Here is a 22,305-nt window from a genome sequence, read left to right as displayed (position 1 = left end):
CAATGAATTGGTATGGTATCATGAGAAGTGATTTGAATTATCAGACTTGTTAAGGTCTCTAGAGTATTCTCCTGGATTTCAGAAGTTGGACGCTCATTGTACTTGATTGTAATAGGATGCTGGTATTGACTATCACGTGTCATAGGCGGTTCAGGCTGTATGAGGTTGATGGGTTGGGAATCCATCAAGATTTAAGAGATGAAAGAGCTTCGTCGAATCCAAGTGGGGGAGATTCGATCAGAATTTACGGAAGTCTGGAAGGATGTGGAACTAGGGCAAGTTTTACATCCTGGTCAGGGAGAAAGAAAACCTTAGTGGTCATTCATATTGAGATTGTGTAAGCAGGGGTTCAAGAAACATCCAATCATTGGCCAGTGTCTTCTGTATTATACAGAACCAACTTGTGGGTGAGTCTGTGTTGAGGGCTTCAGGATTCGAAGCGTGACCCAAACATCTGTTTGGATGCAGGTTTCGGTTCAAGAGGCGTGTGGTTGTGATGGTTAGGGTGTGGTAAGGCCATGGGTGGTAACCATGGTTGGTTAGAAGTGTTGTAAGATTGTGATGAGATTGTAACATTCACCAGTTCTTGATTGACTATCGATGGGGATGGTCATGTGTGAAAAAGGGAAAATCAATTTGTGCTTTAGGCGCGCCGGTCAGGATTACCGAGCAGTATTCTCTGTTTAGGTTGAGGACCATTGGGGTACGAGGCGAAGTCGGGCCTGCGTAGCTCTAGATGGGTGGGACCCGTGGGCGAGCCTGCTCCATAGTATATATGGGTAGGACCCGTGGGCGAGGCCAGGAGGGACCTAGTGGAGAGCGTTGTTGTTGAGTTTTAATTAAAAAAAATAGTTTCAAAAACTAGAAAATATAGCAACGGAAGACTTTAATTTTTGAAATAACATGATCATAGTAGCCATGACAATTTTAACAAATATAAATAAACATAACATAAAAAGAAAATTTAAAAACTTGATGGAACAAAACGTCAAAAAGATTAGAAAAAAGCTCTTCGAACAAAAAGTAAAAAAAGCATTAATAAATGTATTTGAAAAAAATGTCAAAAAATAGAAAAACTTACTCGAATAAAAACATCAAAAAATTTAGGCAAAAACATTAAATAATATATTTGAACAAAACGTCAAAAAATCCAAATCATAAAAAATACAAATAAATTAAGTAAAGACAATAATAAATAATAGACAAAATTACATAAATGGTCCCCAGGAAAACATTAATGATCTTATGGCCATAAGAGCAAATGTGTCGGATTTAACTGAATAACTTAACATTGTTAACCAACAAGACTGTCTGCAAGTTTCATTAAGACTAAACTTGGTTGGTTTTGTCAACCACAAGGACCATTTATGTAATTTTGTCTATATTCAAACATGGTTTCTCCGGAAAAAAAATGTGAGCAGAATTAGAAAAAAAATGAAAAACCTCACTGCATAAATAATTATAAGCATTTATTTCAGAATGGGGAACTTTTCATGATTATCATAATTTTGTTATATTGGATTTTTATTTCATATGTTCCATATTTAGGTATTTCATATTTTAGATTACAATAAGTGTTTAGTTTCTGCCTTGCCATATTTTAACTTCCACATTTTAGTAATTTCATAATTTTGTTTTTATGTTGAACCAGTTCAAAAGTGAACGATATAGTCTTGTAGAGAATTTTGAAATTACAATACAGTCATGTATATTTCCTTCTTTACACTTTTAGTGAACTGCTGTTAAGAGCCTTGGCTACGAATAAGACGATCAATGTTTGCAGGTTTTAATCCATATGCCTATGAACAAATATTGTACTACCTCCGTCCAAAATTAAATCCAACAAATATTGTCCACATTTAACTTTTGAAGTCTTTATTATTCAACGTTGACCTGAAATCCAACAACACCCACTGCCTCTGTTTGTGGCAGAATATTGTGAGTATATATTAGTTAATGTTGAACATAATATCAGTTATTAACAGTTTAACACAAAAAGGTGTGTCCATTGATGAATGTTGTTGTGAAAAAGGCTTGTGTTTCGGCAAAACGAGATAAATATGTATACACAAAATATATCTAACCTAGCATTGTATAAATTTTGAACATGCATGTTTTGTAGATCCAACTCTCTGGGACAAGACAACACCAAAACCAAAAGCACCTTCATTGCCATTAGAAAAAATAAATAAACCTGAAAGAAGACTGCTTAGATTCGATGAGCTGTAGAGATGAGTAAAGGTCAGGCAAGTCAAAGTGTATATAAGTCTGTTGAGTGGACTGCCAGTTGATTTGTGTGCTAGTTTATACATGTTATGAGAAAAGGGTTTTGGGATAAAAGTACCTCAGCGGCCATCCTCAAGTACGCCAGTCTTCCTTTAGGACAAGGCTTTGAAGTAAAATTCATTATCTAATGAAAAGAAATAGATTAGAAATTCGGCAATGATCGCTGAAAACTAAAACATGAATTAAAATACTATCATTTAGCTGTTATCAGCTTTAGTTAAAAAGTAGTAGATATATAAGAATGACATCTACCTATAAAGTGGGCGCCTTCTCCACATAGATAATAATAGTTTAGTCGAACTATATCAAGGCCAGGCCACAAAATTCGATCTTTGTTTAGGATGTATTCTCCTGTTGTTGTTTGAAATCCGGTGAGATCTCGACCAATAATGTGATTCCATGACTTGTAATAACCCAACACATCTTGTTTCTCATCCATGTTGCCATCATCATATACAAAACCAACCCCACACTCCTTGATAACTGCATCACCAATATCATCTGGTTCCCACATCACCCTAATAGTAACGTGGTCACCACATTCCATCTCATTCATCCCAAACATCCAATGACTTAACAATGTCAAGCACTTTCCACCGACATCAAGTACACTGTCAATGTAATGGTCGTATATCCAGGTGAGGTTCTTTGTTATATTATTAATTTTGATCACCGGCAAATCTAGGAGGACATCATCTACTAATCCAAGCCCCTCATCGGGAAATGGAGATGCCAACACACAACAGAAATTTAATCCAGTGAGCTTGTTAGTAGATGATGAGATGGTAAATGATATAGATGGCCCCATGCTTCTATCTATAATCCAATTCGGCATTTCTTCGCCTCCATAAATTGTGCTGAATATTCCAAATTCATAATACATCTGCCAAATACAACCACCTTCATTAATCACCACATTAATTGTATATACATTAATATTTACACAAAGACATAATTAACTACAGAAAACCTGGATTTCAGATTCCTCTGGTTCCCCATAAGTAGAAGAAGTTGTCACGTGCCTTCCGTTCAGGAAATCTAGCTTAGTCCAGCCCAGACGATGTAATACTTTTTCCTCAACACCTGCCATTGGTTGGATTTTGATCACGCCTTCAAATTCAGATGATGAATGTACCAAGATCCTCCGTCCTAGTGCTAACTTGAGTGGGGACATTTGTGGATCAAATACAACTTTTCGTAAAAAACACTTATTAGAATAAAGGTTCAAATGTGTGAGTGTATGTGGTGGATGCTCAAATGTTGTCAGCATTTTACAATCGCTCATACTAAGTATCTCAAGCCTAGGAAGGGTTCTCACACAACTAGGCAGGGAAACAATAGGATTTTTATCTAGAGTTAATTCCTTTAACATAGGCAAGCAACTGAAGTCCATAGGAAAGGATTCAGAGGACAAATTATTATTCTCAAGTGATAAGCTCACTAAAGATCTCGGTAAAGAAATCACAGAGAACTTTGAATAACTTGGCATAACCTCCACAACAGTGGAGGAAGAGGTTATAGTGTTTATGCCAATATTGTTTGCCTTGAGCATTTCTGAGGAATCCATATCCCTAATCCTGATTTGAGATTCACCAAGATGACAACCGTTTAACAATAGTGTTTTAACTTTCTTTAATTTGCCTAAGCTTTTTGGAAGTTTTTTCAGCTTCTTGCAATAGCTTAGATCAATGAGGGCAAGTTCAAGGCATTGCTGAATTGATTCACAAACCTCCAGCAAACCAATACACCCTTTGAGTATTAACCTCTCAAGTTTAGGGAGGTGGTCAAAGCCACGAAGACTACGAATCTGTTCACAAAAACTTAAATTAAGAATCTTCAACGAACCAAGCAATCTTTTGTCTTTTGAGCACGATCCAATCATTTGCTGAAATAGAGATCGGTTACAATAATAGTGAATTTTTTTCAACACGAACTAGAAGAGTAATACATGGAAATAAGTTACCTTTAGCCTCTTATGAAGTCGTTGTGGATAGCTATAGCAAATCTCCAATGATTCAATATTGCTATATGACATGTCAAGAGCAACCAAATTCTCCATCGATAAGTCAGAAGGTATATATTTCAAAGGGAATCCATGCATACACAACCATCTTAATTCTTCTGGAAATTTTTTGTAAGAGCCGCTGATTTGCACATAATTGAGTTGTAGCAACATTAACCTATCCATCTTACTCAATGCATCTGTTTTCAACTCAAGTGATCCATGTAACTTCTCTTTCTCAAGCATTCTCATATCAAGAGTGAGTCCTAGAACATTTTCCGTACCCTAATAAGAAATGGGATGCAAAAACATTTTAAAATGTTAGGCATGTGCATAGAAATACAAACTGCTTTAAACAAGTATATATGTCCTCTTACCTTTTCTTGTTTCAATACTCTAAATGACTCATGACCCCATAATCGACTTCGTTCCCATGGCTTGTAAAGTGATTCTTCACGTACCAAAAATCTTCCCATCTCTTGAACCAATTGATGCATCATCAATTCATTAGTATCTCCAACACTAAGAAGGCATTTGTCGATGAGATTCGTGATCCCAGTTTTTGTTTCTATATCGCATGCCTCTAATATTGTTCTAGTAACATCTCTATCCATTCCAATAAAGATACAAGCAATATACTTAAATAAGTTCTTATCACTCTCTGATGCCAAAGAATCAATGCTCATTCTCAACACATTATTTATAGGGGAATCATTTTCTTTCTTTAGTTTGTCTATGTAACCCTCCCAATAAGTTACTTCTCGATTATGTAGAGACCTACCCAAAATTTCAAGAGCCATTGGATGTCCTTCACAATAGTTCACAAGATTTTCAGACACCTCTTCATAACCTGGCTTGGGATTATTGCACATGAATGCATGAAAACACAAAAGTTTTTGTGATTCAGTAGTAGATAAGCCTTCAAGCTTGTGTTCTGCATATCTGGGTTTAATTTTCATTTTGAATAGTGAACAACTCTGTGTCAACCATGCATCCTTTGTTGTTATTAGAATTTTGCTTCCTGGCCGAAAACCTTTGCTTCCAACTAATGCATCCAACTGGTCAAGACTACCAATATCATCAAGAACTAGAAACACTTTTTTATTGGCTAGTACTTTCTCTATCATTGAGGTGTATATAGAAACATCATGAACTTGAACTATCGAACTTGGTTTGGAAATGTCAGCATAGAGTTGTTTTTGTACATCAATCATTCCATTATACTTTTTATCACATCGCCTACTTATGTCTATAATGCAGCTGCTTCTGTCAAATTCATGAGAATGTAGTGCGTAGACATATTTGGCTAAAGACGTCTTCCCGATCCCACCAATACCTAAAATAGTAACTATATCTGTGGTAGGCGACGATGCATCCTTCAACCATGAAGTGAGGAATGAAATGGAAACTTCCATCCCAATAAGTTGTGGTAATGGAAACCTTGATGATATGTGTAATCTACGGAAGATGTCCTTGACAATTTCATTAATAAACTCCACCTCAAGCCTGTAATTTGATTTTAGTAAGAACAACAAAACACAATCAAAACAATTAACATGTGATGCTAGATATTTAATTTTTCCAATGATCCAAATCAAATTTATATCATATTGAGCGATTATGTAATTAAGTTTTTCATATCATAACAAATATCATATTTGCACTGCTAACCAAAGGTCTTCTAGCCCAACAATATTTGTCTTCCCTCTTTAAGGTTGAGGTTTCAAGTCTCGTTTGAGACATAGATGGATTTAGGAATAGTTTAGTAGTAGATTATACAATAATAGATAAATAACTGTAACAATACAAAATTACTAAAAGGCCCTTAGAGCTAACAAACTCCTAGCTAACTTGAAACTAGCTGGCTAATAGATCTATCATTCCAAAAGGTATTAAAGGAGAAGATACGGAGGAGACATTGAAATGCATAAGGAGAAGATAATGTTGAATTTTCATGCACTAGTTTAACAATATTAAAGGAGTGTGGAAAAATAGTTACGAGGTTATTTCTAGGTGCAAGATCAAATGTTCTGCTCTTCGTGTGTCTGATGTAAAGCTTACTTCTTTTATGTAGTATAGATGTAGCGGAAAAGGGACTGGGCAGTTAAATTGGTATTGTTGATCTGTTAATTAACCCAATCATGTAATCTGTTTTTTTTTTTTTTTTTTTTTCTAGCTTCTCGCTAGCTTTAGTAAAAGTCTTATTGTGCAAAAAAGGAAGTATGCAAATATGAGTAAGAAAGTGATTACCTGCCGTTTGCATCCTTCCCTTTTAAATCAGCAACTTCTCTAAGCGCTTTATTCCAAAGCTCTATCTTTTCAGCCCATTGACTTCTTTTATTTAAATTTGACTCTGCCTCCATCTTCTGTCTATGCTTAGCCATTGCATCTCCAAAGCTACCTTCTTGCTTCCTGACATGTGTGGGCTCAACATGATAAAAGATGGGGATGACAATATGATTGGATGTCATACGTTGCTCAAGGATCAACACCAGTTCATCAAGACACCACGTCGAAGTAGCATAATTTTTGGACAACACGATAATAGAAGCCCTAGATGCTTTAATGGCACTCTCCAATTCTGGTTTTAGATCTTCCCCGGTTTCAATCTCTTCATCGTCCAAAAAGGTAGTGATATTGGCATGCATGAGGGCGTTGTAAAGGTGATTAGTGAAACTATGACGAGTGTCAACACCTCTAAAGCTTAAAAATATGTCATATCTATGAGTTTGAGTTGATGAAGAGGATGAAGATCCTTCTGAAACTGAAAGTTCTGAGAGAACAACCATTCTGAGTTATGGCTTATGCCCCTTCACTCTTCCCACGATTTTGTTTATCTTATCTCTTCTTTCGCGATATATGTTGGTGTATCCCAATAAGCTGTGTAACTCACTTTCCTCCGGACATCATCGGTAATGAATAATGTTGGTTTTACGGTTTACCTCTTCCGTCACTTGTGCTTCAATCTCAAGATCCCATACACATTAACGTCTCTACTCTCTACAAACGAGATAAAATCCAAATATTAATGCATTATGCAACTTAAGTCTCATCAAACATGTTACACCTCAAAAATAATACCATATATACTCCTTAAAAAACATTTAAGTGTTTAAAAAACAATACATGCACCTCGATGTTTGCCATGTGTGAATTAATATGCTTCAGAAACAACCAGAACACATATAGCTACGTACAGATTGGTTTAAAAAATTGGTTACTTAATTATTTGAATTGGTTAATCTGTTTTTCTGGCTAAGTTTGTGTGCAAGAAGATATCAAACCATCAAATTCAGTTGACTGACGAAACCTGTATTTTGGTCCGATCAACCCACCATAAACATCCCTACTATTGTTTAAACAACATCCATCTAAATTTCAGCCGAATAATCCTCAAACAAACTAACACCAAATACCATTGTAGAAACAACAACAAGATCCACTCGTGCCTCATATGAAACGAATTGTAAAACATATAGGCAATTTCAAGTTTTCACTACATACCAACAAGCAACGAGGATAGAAGACGAACCAAGTGAGACGAGACATGAAGGAAGACGAGTGGAACCTACAGAGGGTACGGCAGTAAGTTTTCAGGGGAATGAGTCAACGAGGGAGGGAGACGACGAGAGAGGGGAAGGTCCTCATGGTTTGTGGATGCCCTTACTCTTCAAAACCAGTGATGATATATATTTTAGTAGATTGCAAATATGATCCCTATGCTTTGCTCAGAAACACAGGTTTCATCCATCTGTTGATTTTGTCCAAAAAAAGTCCTCATGCATTGTTCCATTTTTGTTGTGTATATATTTTTTTATCTTCAAATCTAACTTTATAGGCTTTTATAACTATTGATCTCATATGGATACAATAAGGCTAAGCGGAGTGGCCCGCCAATGACCATCATCAAACTCGTTAAGCAACTTGGAACACCGCTCCCTAGCGCTCGTCACTGTGTTGGCGAGAAGAGAGAGAATGTGAGAAATGAATGGGATTGGTCGGTGTGTGGTTCAACCGGATTACTAATTTGCTTGACAAAATTCAATTTATGAATTCAATTTCACAAACTTTGTTCTGCAATAAAAATGGTGATTTTGTTCCAAAAGTAAGAAGATAAAGCATCCATTTTTTTCAAAAGAGAAGATAAAGTAGATGAAATATGATATATTTATTGAGTGGTCCTTGTAGTTTTACTTTACCTTAAGACTTACTCTCTTGAGTTTTAAGATTCTTTCTAAAGAAGCTATCACAATGATACAAATTCATTTATAATAATAATAATAATAATAATAATAATAAGTAATTACAAAACAAATAAATAATTAAATTTAAAAATTATATTGGTAAAACAATTAAATTAGTGATATATCAATCTTTTGTAACGTATACCGTTGGTTATCAAACATTCAAACTTATTTAACATTGGTAAAATATATATCTTTGATTATCAAATATTATATTAATTGCTTGTGGTTTAAAAAAATAAAATTTGTTTAATATTTATGTATAAATAATGTTTCTATATTAAAATAAAGTAATTAAATTAAATTAGTAAAAAAAAATATTAAAAAAAATAGAGTGATACGAGTATTACCACTCTCTATCAAATGTTAAGATTAAATACTAAATGTTCAAAAATAAGATGTTACCACTTCTCTTAGCCTAACATTATTTCAAAATGGGTTGTATGACACATCATTGCATTAAATATTTAATACATATTAATTAAAATACTGATATATGTATAATACTTTTAAATATAATCTATAAATCATTTATAAAATTTGTACTAAATTAATAATTGTAAATATTTAATACAGTTTATTAACTTGTTTTCTAAAAATAACAATAAGTACAAGTAGTCATCAATAAAATAATATTAAATTTTAACCTGTGTTTTGAATCCTTATATTTCTCAACAAATTTTATCTCCTTTCCTAAATTTCGGATAATTCAAAATTTGAAACCATCAGAAAATACATGTTGATTCAAATATCCCTCCTGCATATGGCTCTTTCTTAACAGGTTTTTATTTTAATCCTTACTTGTAATTGATTTCATCATTTTTAACTTTTTGTATTTTTATCTTATAAATATATTGGGTGAAGGCTTTATTATATCAGGTTTGTTCCTAAAAAGATTTTTACTATGTTTCTTTAATGTGTTGGCTTTGCAGGTTCAAAGAACTCAACCAAGAGGGCCAGTTAGAGCATTGTATTATCATTAGTTTGTATATTTTGGCATCTTACTTTTGCAATAAAGAACAATTAAACACAAGATTTGACATGATTAAGGTAGTTTGTATATTTTTCATCTTGTTTAGTCTAAAAATGAAACCTTTTTCATCATTGGTCCTTATACTATCAAGTTTCATCACATGGACGTCCTGATTACGGTGATTATTGTCCTTATTATAAGGTTCTATATAGATTTTGTTCAATATTTTAAGGTTTCGAAAACCTAAATCAATATGAATCCTTCAATTACATACCATCGTTGAAAATGTTTTAATTTGTGACCAAATTTGGTTTAAAATCACAATGAACAAGTTGACACCTAAGTATTTTGGTCTTCTCAAAGGCCTATTTATCGACTTTTGAATCACAACACCTGATATTCTAAAGGTTTATTTTTATAAACTATTATTTATATATTTTAGCGTTTTACTTAGTAGGACATTAAATTAATAAAGGAATTAAGGAAAACGAAAAAAAAAAGAGGATGATAAACAGTACAAGTGGTTTGGGTATATATAAATGGAAGTAATAACCATTTAGGGGGGTGTTTGGCAAAAAAGCTTATTGTTTATTAGTTTATTAGCTTATAAGTTAATAAGTAAGTGTATTGTAACTTATGAAAAAATGACGTATTAGAGGTTCCCCACCGGAATAAGTAATTTTAATCCAAACACTTTTTTAACTTATAGTGACGTGGAACCTAATAAGTTGTTTTAAAAAAGCTTAGCCTAACACCCCCTTAATATGGTATGATAATGCTCTTGAAAAATAGATGTCATTTAATATTCATTTCTCGAAGTGAACGCAAAATTGTTTTAACTTTAAAGAGATCAAATTATTCGCCGCCCGCCGCTTTGCGCGGGTAGACGGCTACTATATATATATATATATATATATATATATATATATATATATATATATATATATATATATATATATATATATATATATATATATATATATATATATATAAAAGGAAATCTGAAACTCACAAATTCATTAATTTGTTTTAAAAAAAAAGTGGGTTTAAATGTTGTGCGGGTGACACAAAGTACCGACAACAAAGGTGGTAGATATCATAAAAGCAATTAGGTTCTTATGGTTTAAACATAGGAAGAGAAATGGAAGTTTAAAATGCACATATTGGAGCATAAGTCCTTTTATAAGTTTGTAATTGTTTCCTAATTATCTACTTGTATTCCTTCGCTGACTAGCATCTTGCTGGGTCGTTCATTTGCTAGTTAGAAAAAAAAAAAAAAAAAGTTGCATAATCTAATCAAGATCATTGTGGGTTATGGACTTATGGTATTTATTTGCAACTTGCAAGGCTATTGACATTTATTTATTTACTTTTTTTTTTTTGAAGGATCATAGAATTTTATTGATGAGGATAGCAAGGCGCAACTTGCGACTATGGTCTATGGACAATGAATGCTCGCATGTGCAAATACGGAGCTCTCACTTTCCTATTCTATCTTCTAGGAATATAGATGCCCCACGTGACACCATATTTTGAGACCATAAAATAAAAGATAATTTCTTCCTTTTTATTTTAGCCACTGGTTGTTACCCGAGTAAATTCTACCAATTATGCTTTCGAATAATTTACTTATTTTTTTAATTCAAACGGTTCTTTGGTTCTTATAACTTATTTTTATTATATTTTTTTTTTATGTTTTATTTAAAATTACTATTATGCTCTTATTAATATATTTTTTATTTAATTATATTATTTTTTGCTACTTTTAAAATTAATTATTATAATTTAATCAATAAATTACACATCATCCGTTTATCCCTCTTTCACCCGGTTTCCTCTCTTGCCGGAAAATGTCACCAAGAAGAAACTAATTGCCACCATCCCTACACTACAAGAACAAATAGCCACTATCTCTTACATCAAAAAATAAAAACCACATTGAATCAATTAAAACCAAAAATAAAATCTAAAATCAAAACTGAAAACTTGAAATCAAATCATAAATCAAAGCCATAATTGATTCATTCAAACTAGACATTCAACCAATTAAACTCAATATCATACTAGAATCAAAAATCCTAACCAGAAACCCTTCCCCAAACTCTTTGATTTACTGCTTCGAAGCATTGCCAGCACGTGACAATGATGTTGATGAACAAATGGACAATTGAAACCTATATCTCATATCGATTATTCAAGGCTTCCCCCTCTTTCTCTTTCGCTCTTTCTGGTGAAATCTTCGACAACCGCTTTCCCTTATTCTTCAACAAAATGGGAACAATCAAAACACTAAAAAAAATTACATAGATGAACCTGCATCAACCAAAAAATCTGAAAAAATTGGCAAACAAATCCATTACAAAACTAAATCCTAAATCAAACATAATTCAAATGAAAACATGATGAAATTAAAAATCAAAGTAAACCAAAGTTGAGAGTTGAACAAGGTGACCTTCCTCCACAAAATTCATTTTCTGCAGACTCAACCTATAAACAAAAATCTATTTTTTCTGATATAATTTTGAGATTGATTAGAGAATAGAGAACGAGAGGAGAAGCGTGATGGTGGTGTATGTTCGTCGGAGTTAAGAGCAAGGGAGAGGAGAGTGTTCTCGGTTACTGATTTTAGTTCATTGGGGTGTCATTGATATGTTAGTCGAAAGGATCCCAAAGACGATGGCGATCAGTTTGACAGGTTCATCGTGATTCACAAGCGATGGTGTAACGCCCCGATCCTCGAATACCAATTTATGGTTATAAAATCTCATGAATTCAAGATCTACTTGACGAGTTGGTTGTCTGACTCGTCGAGTAGCAACGGGTTTGGGCCACGTGTTTAAGTGACCAACTCGCCGAGTCGGAAGAGTGACTCAACGAGTTGGAGCTGGAGGGTGAAACCCTAATTTTCGGGGGTTGGCACCCTATTTAAGGGATCATTAGCCTCTCTTAGTCCCTTTACAATGTGTAAGAACTTCATTTGTTTATGTTTTTGAGCGTTACAGGGTAGAAGTTGTGAAGGGAGTTTGAAAGTCAAGTAGCTAGCAGCAAGGGACTCGTGTGGATCTATAAAATCTATCTCAGTTAGCTTCATTTGAGGTATCAATTCATGATATTGGCCTCATTCCTTTCTAGATCTCTTTGGATGAAGTTTAGGGCTTCTTAGCTTTGTTATGAAGCTATTCTTGGGTATGAGGTCAGATCTGAAGTTGTAACTTCAAATCTTAACTCTCTTTCATTTGTAAGACCATAAAGCTATCAGCTTAGGCAAGTATAAACCCCTCCTTAAGTGTAAAACCTCATTTCAAGATTCGATTTGGCATTATGAGTCATTAGAGCCTTGCATGCACGTAAAGTTTGCAACTTTATGTGATAAGCCATAGCATGTTCGACTCCTTGGGAAGATGGATCTACAGTATGGGGCCTTAGCATGGCTTAAAAAGCATCTGTATGGATGAAGGACCGAAGGGATTCGGCGAGTTGCATGGTCGACTCGACGAGTCCGATGAAGATTGCCTTGGGCTCGTCAAGTGGCATGGTGACTCGGCGAGTTGGCAAGCTATGCAAGGAACTCGGAAAGTAGCTGAGGGTACTTAATGAGTTAAGGTCAATATGGACTGTTGACATTAATAGTTGACTTTGACTTTGACCAAGGGTTGACCGTTTTGACTTTTGAGGATAATTGGAAAGCGGGTATTTATGAATTGGATCATTGATGGTTATAGGTGTTGGAGTTCGGGGCAGTGTTTCGGGAGCGTGATTTCGTGGTTCAGCCTGACATTGCAAGGTGAGTTATCCTCACTTTATCAACAGGGTCTAAGGCACCAACACCGACCCTTTCTTGGATTGTGTACTGGTATTTGTTTGATATGCTTTTGATCAGTGAGATTTTCATCCTGGTAGTTAGGACGATCATATGTTAGTGACCTGGTGAGGTCTGATATTCTGATTAGGATGTTGCTATGCTATATTGTAACGCCCATAGATCCGGGCTAGTCAATTTAGAGACGATAAGCATCAAAAATGACTTTTTGATGGAAGATTATTTAGAAGGATTAATCTTAACCAAGTTGTAGTATATGTCACAAGGTTTCCGTGCATATAAAGAATGCCAAAATCCGAGTTATAACGAAGAAGTTATGACCTGTCGAAGTTTCGTGACAGAACCGGCATGACCCAGCGCGACCCAGTGCGACGTAAATAGTGAATTTAAGGTAGATAGATATCTATCCTTAGTGATCTAAACGAGAGTCGAAGATTTATTCGATAGTAGTCCAACGATAAAATGACAGACAAAAACGGAGTTCAGATGAAGGAGTTATGAATTTCGAACGGAGTTTTCCTGTCCCGGCCTACTAAAGATATTATATAAGTAATATAATTATAATATATGAAAATAAAATCAAAATTAGCCAATGGAGTCTAAACGAGAGTTGTAGAGCATAATATCACCTTCGCGTCGATATAAAGAACGTCGAAAACGGAGTTCGTATGCGAAAGTTATGAATTTCTGAAGTTCGGGGCGTGAAACCCCAAAACTGTCAGAGACCACGATATGGCAAGCAGTGCCACGACGTGGCAAGTCTCCTGACACCTTCGAGAGTCCCCCAGATGCAACTTGTGATGACGCATTCAATAACGACCAAGCCCACGACGTGGAAAAAGGGTGTCATGACGTGGCAAGGGCCAAATTTGCCCTATAAATAGATTTGAAGGGCCAACCGACTATGGTTGCTCCATCCCTTCACTCCCACTCCCGATACACCCTCTAAGCCCTATTTTAACCCCCCCTAGAAGCCCCGGTATCAACCCCGAGACCCGAAGCAAGTACCGAAGTCCGAAGATCCCGAGAAGAAAAGAGTTTTTCGAGCCAAAGCTCTGCCCGCGAGAAACCCGGTGTGTGAAGTGATCCCGATTTCACCGAAGAATACTATTTCTACAAGCCGTAGTGCTGTCCAATCATCTTCTGATCAAGTGAGTGTGTGGTCACTTTCTTCAAACACATAAATATTAAGTATTTGCTATGAAATACATGCTATTTGTATAATATAAAGATGTTTATATGTGTGAGTGTGTTCTCACTTTCTTCTAACACATAAATATTAAGTATTTGTTATGAAATATGTGCTATGTGTTTATATATTGTTTGTTTATTTGAGATGAGTATGGAATGGATGAACTATATAGGCTTTAATGAGTTAAACTGTATACATATTTTGTATCTACGAATATATTGGGTAGGACATGGGTAGATGAGATCCGTGAGTATAGATTAGATCAAGAGGATAGTTTTAGATCCGTGAGTATGGATTAGATCAAGAGATTGGATTTAGATCGGAGAATATGAAATAGGAAAAGAGATAAACTTGTTATTAATCCGGGAGTATGGATTAAGACATACTAAATTGTCCCTAGTCCGGGAGTATGGATTGGGCACATTTTAGATCCGGGAGTATGGATCAGAATAAGATTTAGGTATAGTAAATTGTCCCTGGTCCGAGAGTATGGATTGGGCACAGTTTTAGATTCGAGAGTATGGATCAGACCAATAGGTAAACTTGTTATTAATCCGGGAGTATGGATTAAGAAATAGTTAATTGTCCCTAGTCCGGGAGTATGGATTGGGCACAGTTTTAGATCCGGGAGTATGGATCAGACCAAGAGATTAGTTTAGATCCGTGAGTATGGATTAGACCAAGAGGTTAGTTTTAGGTCCGAGAGTATGGATCGGGTGGAGAGATTAGTTTAGATCCGTGAGTAGGGATCAGATAAAGAGGAAAAGTTTAGATACGAGAGTTTAGATCGTGGCGTTGTGAGGATCGATGGGGTGGGGTAAGAGTTGCTTTTATATGGTGAAATTATATAATTTTGGATGTTCAATATATATTTAGATGATATAACATTGTGGGATGAAAACCCTATATGCTCACTAGGCTCCCAAGCCTGACCCGCTCAGTTTAATTGTATCACAGGTATCGATACGAAGCTGCTTTGCACTGAGAGATTAAAGGAGATGTAAATCACTAGAGTAAATGAATGTATGTTCTGTTTATGCTTATGTGTCTGTATCGGAACATGACATACCGAGGTTTTATTATTTAATGAAAATACATTCTCTTTGAGAAATGTTTTGATAAGTTTTTATCATATCTTGTTTTGGGAACGAATTCCGTAACCGTTTTCTTTAAACGATTACTCTGATTTATAAAACAAAGCATAAACAAATCGGTATTTCTGGCCGTGAAATTGGGGATGTCACAGTTGGTATCAGAGCATTAGTTTAAGCGAACTAGGAATTTGTAGGAAATTTCTAGACTTAAACATAGAATGCTAAGTAATGATTGTGAGGAGTGTGTCTAAAATATGTTAGGTAGTACGCCTAAATTGACACAAACACTAGTTTATTTTAGGAATGATGCCTAAAATGCTTTTATGTGCAAAATGTTTTGTGTGATAGCTATATTGATGCTATTATTTATTCGGACCTATGGTCTGTTGCCGACCGGATCTGGAAACCTTATGTGTTTAGGATTCTAAGCGTACGACTACGAAATTAGAACTAGCATGTAAACGTTTCGGGGTGATAAGGAGATTTATACGTTTATCGTAATTAAAAACTTTCTTATCTTAAAAAAAATTCTTTCTTGGTACACCAAATGTCTGCTTGGATGTACAAGAGGTCATGGAGAAGACTCGTAGATAAATTGAGTAAATGGAGGAAATGAAGAAGGCTTATGATAGTGGATGAAACCTATCAGAAGATATCGTAAGAGTGGTATCTTGCCTTTAGAGTATGTCTTATAAAATAACAATACGTTTAGAGGAGTATGGTATATCTGAAGTACACTTTCGATTAGCAGGATGATGGAACGATTGATGAAATTCTTGAAGTTGTTTTATTGTCTGGTATTTCCATCACCAATTGAGTTGAAGTAGAGTTGATGATTGAAGATTAAGCAATGAAGAAGTCCTAGTAGAGTCTAAGGAAATTGTTTATGATTATTTGGACACATTCGTATGTGTTAAATTGTTTTGTGATTTTCTTGTATGGTGACTTTGTAATGACCCAATTTTCACGTCCAAAAATTTTGTTTTTAAAACATTACTTTAGAAAACGTTAATAAATGAAAACATTGTTTGATCAAACCACATCACAACATAAACCATGTCTAAAAGCCAATTCATACAACCAATCGAAATATCAGAGTATAAATACCAGAGAAATCTAATAAATGCGGAAACCAGTGTGTGTGCATGATGTGCTGCTACCGTGCCAGCGCCTTCCCCTTTGATGAAGAGGTACCTGAAACCAAAATTGTAAACTGTAAGCACAAAGCTTAGTGAGTTCCCCCATCGTACCACATACCATACAATACATAACATACATACTGCCAGGCTATTCTGGGGTGCCTGACTACCCGGTACGGCCATTCTGGGGTGCCGACTACCCGTGTCAAGCCATTATGGGGTGCTGACCTACCCATGTCGAGCTATTCTGGGGTGCCGACTACCCTTCGGTCCTAACAACCGAACCTCGGGGACTATTTCACCCCCTACTACTACCATCACATATATCATAACAAAAACATAATATCAGACATATCTGGGGTGTCTGACTACCCTTCGGTCCTAACAACCGAACTCTACTACTATCACATATAACATATCATGCTAGCATATAACATATCAGGTAGTAGCAAACCTAGATGGTATCACAAAGACAATCATCTATCATACGTCTCCTATTAGTGGGCCGACATTGTGGCCTTAGACTCACCGCTACTAGAAGGTAGCTCACCTCAGAGTAGCTGCTGATTTGATCGGAAACTGACTGTCTATTGCTGCTGATGGTGCTCCGGAAATCCTCCGGCTATAATTCCCACAACTTACTCAATCAAATACTGCTAACTGTCCTTTGGATAAAATGACCATTTTACCCCTGATCATGACCTAAGTCAAAGTCAGAGTCAACTTCCAGTTGACCTGACTCGCAGAGTTGGCTCGCCAACTCACGGAGTCCATGTCCAAACAGCTGTCTTGGATTCTGTTGCTACTCGTCGAGTTAGGCATTGACTCGACGAGTTCTCCTTCAAAACTGATGTTCAAGTCCTTCATCCTACTCGCCGAGTTGTATAACAACTCGTCGAGTTCATCTTCATCCGATGAACAAGTTATACTGTGACTCGTCGAGTTGTATGAACAACTCGCCGAGTCTGATCTTGATCTAAGGAGATTGCCTTGAACTCGCCGAGTCTGGGCATCGACTCGCCGAGTTTTATCATGGGTGAGTTTTGGCTTCCAACTCACCGAGTCCGCTCTGGACTCACTACACAACTCGACACAGCAAAAAGTGGACAATCTCGGAGACTCGCCGAGTCAGATGAGTGACTCGCCGAGTCTGTTTCATGCAAGAGCCATAAACGCGATTTTGCTCGAATCCAGTCCATGCCATTCGTAGATCTGGGCTCCTAGAGCATGAATAACACATAAAGTTTCCAACTTTACGTGTAAATATCCATCTATGGGGGGTTTTAGGGTTCAAAATGCACCAAAAGAGTAGATCTAAGTTTTCATGCAATATGGGTCCATAAAGGTAGTAGATCTGAGCTCCTAGAGCTCAACCATGCTTGGATCTAGAGGCCAATCAACTTATTTTGAAATATGATGCACATACAAGCTTGAAGAAGGGATCAAGGAAGACTTTAATGGAGTTATAAGCATAGAGACAGGGGGAAAATGAGTTTTACCTCAAGGAAATCTTTGAGAGAACACTAAGATGCTTGGCTTCCTTACCTTCCTCTTGATCTACTCCACTTCCTTCTCAAAATCTTCAAGAATACACACAAAGATGCCTCAAACTCACAAGAACAAGAGCTAGAACGTATGGAGAGCTTCTGGGGGGTGAATGGGGGCTGGCTTGGGGCAGAAAGAGGGATTAAATTGGGTGCAAACCCCTGAAACTTAGGGTTTCATCCAACAGCGGTCACTCGCCGAGTCCAAGATATGGACTCGCCGAGTCGCCAACTTAAACGTGTCTCGGGTCCCGTCCCTACTCGGCGAGTCGGACCTATGACTCGCCGAGTCCAAGGCTTAAAATGGAAAATACTCAAATAAGATTTACGTACCAGGAACCAGGTGCTACAAATCTCCCCCACTTATTTTAGACTTCGTCCTCGAAGTCTGCTGCTCGATCCTGGAACAACTCGGGGTAATGCTCCATCATTTCTTCCACCGGCTTCCAAGTCCACTCTGAAACCTTGCGGTGCTGCCATTGCACCTTCACTAGTTCCACCCTCTTGTTCCTCAAATCCTTCGACTTCCTGTCGAGGATTGCGACTGGGCGCTCAATGTAATTCAGGCTGTCGTCAACTTGAATATCCTCCAACGGCACCACTACTGAATCATCCACTAAGCACTTCCGCAGCTAAGAGACATGGAAAGTGTTGTGGATCTGGCTGAGCTCGACTGGCAGATCCAATCTATATGCCACCTTGCCCACCCGGGCTACAACCCTGAACTGTCCGATAAATCTCGGGCCCAACTTGCCCCGCTTCCTGAATCGAATGACGCCCTTCCAAGGCGACACCTTCAGGAGAACCATGTCCCCGACTTGGAACTCCAAGTCGGATCGACGCTTGTCGGCGTAACTTTTCTGTCGACTCTGAGCAGTCTGAAGCCTGCTCCGAACCTGCTGGATCCTCTCGGTCGTCTTGAGCACCACTTCGGTGCTCCCCATGACCCTCTGGCCAACTTCACCCCAACGTATCGAGGTCCTGCACCTCCGTCCATATAACATCTCGAATGTGGGACGGTCTATACTCGCGTGGTAGCTGTTATTGTATGAGAACTCGGCCAAGGGAAGATAGGTATCCCAGCTACCACCGAAATCCAACACACATGCCCGGAACATATCCTCCAAAGTCTGGATGGTCCGATCGCTTTGACCATCCGTCTGTGGGTGAAAGGCAGTGCTAAAATGAAAACGAGTGCCCAACTCATCATGAAACTTCTTCCAAAATCTGGAAGTGAATCGCACATCTCGGTCTGATATCACTAACACCGGAACCCCGTGTCGCGCTAGTATCTCCCTGATGTAGATATCGGCCAACTTTTCGGCCGAGATGCTCTCCTGGATCGGAATAAAATGGGCGCTCTTGGTCAATCGATCCACGATGACCCAAATCGAATCTACACCGTGCGCAGTCCTGGGAAGCTTTGTGATAAAATCCATCGTGATGTCTTCCCATTTCCACAACGGGATGTCCAATGGTTGCGTCTTCCCATGCGGTCTCTGATGTTCGGCCTTGACCTTCCTGCAGGTCAAGCACCGATCGACGTACCATGCCACATCCCGCTTCATGCAGGGCCACCAATAATCTAGTCGAAGATCCCTATACATCTTCTTCGCCCCGGGATGAATAGAGAATCGGGACTTGTGCGTCTCCTCCATCAAGATCTGGCGCACGCCTCCGTGATACGACACCCACACCCTACGGTGTAGTGTCAATAGTCCTCGGCTATCATAATCGAAGGAGGAAACCTGACCCACCACACGCTCGCTCTTCCGATGTTCCTCCTTGATAGCCTCCTGTTGAGCCTCCCGAATCTGCTCCAACAGGGGAGTCACTACAGTCATCCTCATGAAAATATCCCTGATCGGCGTCGCCTTGCGGCTAACCGCATCGACAACCACATTGGCCTTTCCCGGGTGGTAAAGGATCTCACAATCATAATGCTTCACCACGTCCAACCACCGACGCTGCCTCATGTTCATATTCAGCTGATCCATGAGGTACCTCAAACTCTTGTGGTCTGTGTAAATGGTACACCGAACCCCGTAGAGGTAATGCCGTCAAATCTTGAGGGTGAAAACCACTGCCCCCAACTCCAAATCATGCGTCGGGTAGTTCGCCTCGTGAGGCTTGAGCTTCCTCGAAGCGTAGGAAATGACATGCCCCCTCTGCATCAATACCACGCCCAACCCAGAAATAGACGCGTCACAATAAACCATAAAATCCTCGACAACCTCTGGCAGGGCTAAGATCGGCGCCTCGCACAATCTCTGCCTCAGTGTGTCAAACGCTGCCTGCTGCTCGGGTCCCCACCAAAAGACCACGGCTTTCTTCGTCAACCGTGTCAGGGGCACAGCTATCTTGGAGAAATCCTGAATGAACCTCCGATAATAGCCTGCCAGTCCTAGGAAACTCCGAATCTCAGATGGAGACTTCGGAACCTCCCATCTCATCACAGCCTCGACCTTGGCCGGATCGATCAGAATCCCGTTCTGGTTGACAAGGTGTCTGAGAAACTGCACCTCGCGCAACCAAAACTCACACTTGGAGAACTTGGCATACAAGCTCTCTCTCCTCAAGGTTTCCAATACCTCTCTCAGATGCTCCTCATGTTCTTCCTACGTCTTGGAATAAACCAAGATGTCGTCGATAAAGACTATCACAGACCGATCCAGCATCGATCTGCATACGCGGTTCATGAGGTCCATGGACGCGGTAGGAGCATTGGTGGGCCCAAACGGCATCACCACGAACTCATAGTGGCCATAGCGCGTCCGAAACGCGGTCTTCTGCGTATCTCCCTGACCCTCATCTAATGATAACCCGAACGCAAATCAATCTTGGAGAACCAAGATGCTCCTTAAAGCTGGTCAAAGAGATCATCAATCCTCGGGAATGGATAACGGTTCTTCACCGTTACCTTGTTCAACTCCCAATAATCTATACACATCCGGTGCGACCCGTCCTTCTTCTTCACAAACAGAATCGGGGCTCCCCAGGGTGAACTGCTCGGTCTAATGAATCCCTTGTTTAGCAGCTCCTGCAGCTGCGTAGACAACTCCTGCATCTCAGGAGGAGCCAACCGATATGGTGCCTTGGCTATCGGAGCCGCACCAGGAACGAGGTTAATCCTGAACTCCACCTGTCGCTCCAGAGGTATCCCAGGAAGCTCCTCCGGGAACACATCTGCGAAATCTTGCACCACCAGAACCTCGCTCACTGTTGCCTTACCCGCCTCCCGGGTATCCATCACATACGCAACATAACTTGCGCATCCCTGCTGAAGGTATCGTCTAGCCCTCGCTGCTGAACATACTGTGGGTCCACACTGTGGCCTCTCGCCCTGAATCACTAACTCTCCCCCACTTGGGGTCCTGACTCGCACTAGCTGCTGCGCACAATCTATCACCGCCCCATTGGGGCTCAACCAATCCATGCCTATAATCACCTTGTTCCCACGCAACGGAATGGGAACCAAGTCCACCAGAAAACGCTCCTCAAATAACCTCAAAATACAATCCCTGAACACTGCTGATGCTCGCACTGATCAATCGTCGGCAATCTCTACCTCTAAAGAGCAATCCAACATGCCCAAAGACTCAGGAAACTTCTTGCTAAGAGCAAGGGACACAAACGATCGAGCTGCACCCGAGTCGAATAACACCTGAACTGGGATACCGTTCAGATGGAACGATCCTAACACATATACATATACCGAGCATATATCAATATCATAACATCATATAAATAAATGAGAGGGTAAGAATCATACCCATCACCACATCGGGTGCTGCGCGTGCCTCCTCGGTGGTCAGCTGAAACGCTCGGCTCCTCACCAAGGTAGCCTCTGCCTTGCCCTGCCGGCCATCTGTGAGTCTCAGGGTCGCTGGAGCTGGCGGCTTCACCGGCGCTGAAACGGTCAACTGGGGGCAATTGGCCTTCTTGTGGCCCCTCTGGTTGCAGTGGAAACACAACAACTCCGATGTCTGAATAACTGCTGCCGGAGCAGTG

At 38.7% G+C, this 22,305-nt stretch overlaps 1 protein-coding gene and 1 long non-coding RNA gene across 11 annotated transcripts; one reads left to right on the top strand and one right to left on the bottom strand.

The window, feature by feature from the left end:
• Positions 1-1,655: 1,655 nt before the first annotated feature.
• Positions 1,656-7,961, bottom strand: LOC145100467 (disease resistance protein RPV1-like). 10 transcript variants are annotated; one of them, XR_013705079.1, is made up of 9 exons: positions 7,821-7,961; positions 6,539-7,288; positions 4,666-5,794; positions 4,250-4,573; positions 3,257-4,171; positions 2,539-3,169; positions 2,345-2,410; positions 2,085-2,194; positions 1,656-1,919 (listed from the first exon to the last, which is right to left on the bottom strand). XR_013705079.1 is itself a non-coding variant. In XM_079037765.1 (8 exons), exons 2-7 carry the CDS (start codon positions 7,075-7,077, stop codon positions 2,379-2,381), a joined length of 3,570 nt encoding a protein of 1,189 aa, XP_078893891.1. In that variant the 5' UTR covers positions 7,078-7,288; positions 7,821-7,961; the 3' UTR covers positions 1,656-1,919; positions 2,345-2,378. The 10 variants fall into 10 exon arrangements, 7 of the variants coding, with proteins under 7 accessions (XP_078893891.1, XP_078893879.1, XP_078893877.1 ...); XR_013705098.1 differs by having other exon boundaries at positions 2,085-2,164; XR_013705067.1 differs by having other exon boundaries at positions 2,085-2,410.
• A 1,184-nt stretch (positions 7,962-9,145) lies between these two features.
• Positions 9,146-9,664, top strand: LOC145071783 (uncharacterized). The gene is made up of 2 exons (XR_013690790.1): positions 9,146-9,313; positions 9,465-9,664. It is a non-coding gene; the product is annotated as an uncharacterized LOC145071783 (long non-coding RNA).
• The last annotated feature ends 12,641 nt before the right edge of the window (positions 9,665-22,305 follow it).

This window comes from Lactuca serriola, chromosome 1 (genome assembly GCF_051521515.1).
Source record: "Lactuca serriola cultivar US96UC23 chromosome 1, Lser_US96UC23_V15, whole genome shotgun sequence".
Taxonomy (NCBI): domain Eukaryota; kingdom Viridiplantae; phylum Streptophyta; class Magnoliopsida; order Asterales; family Asteraceae; genus Lactuca; species Lactuca serriola.
This window is presented reverse-complemented; position numbering and strand designations above follow the sequence as displayed.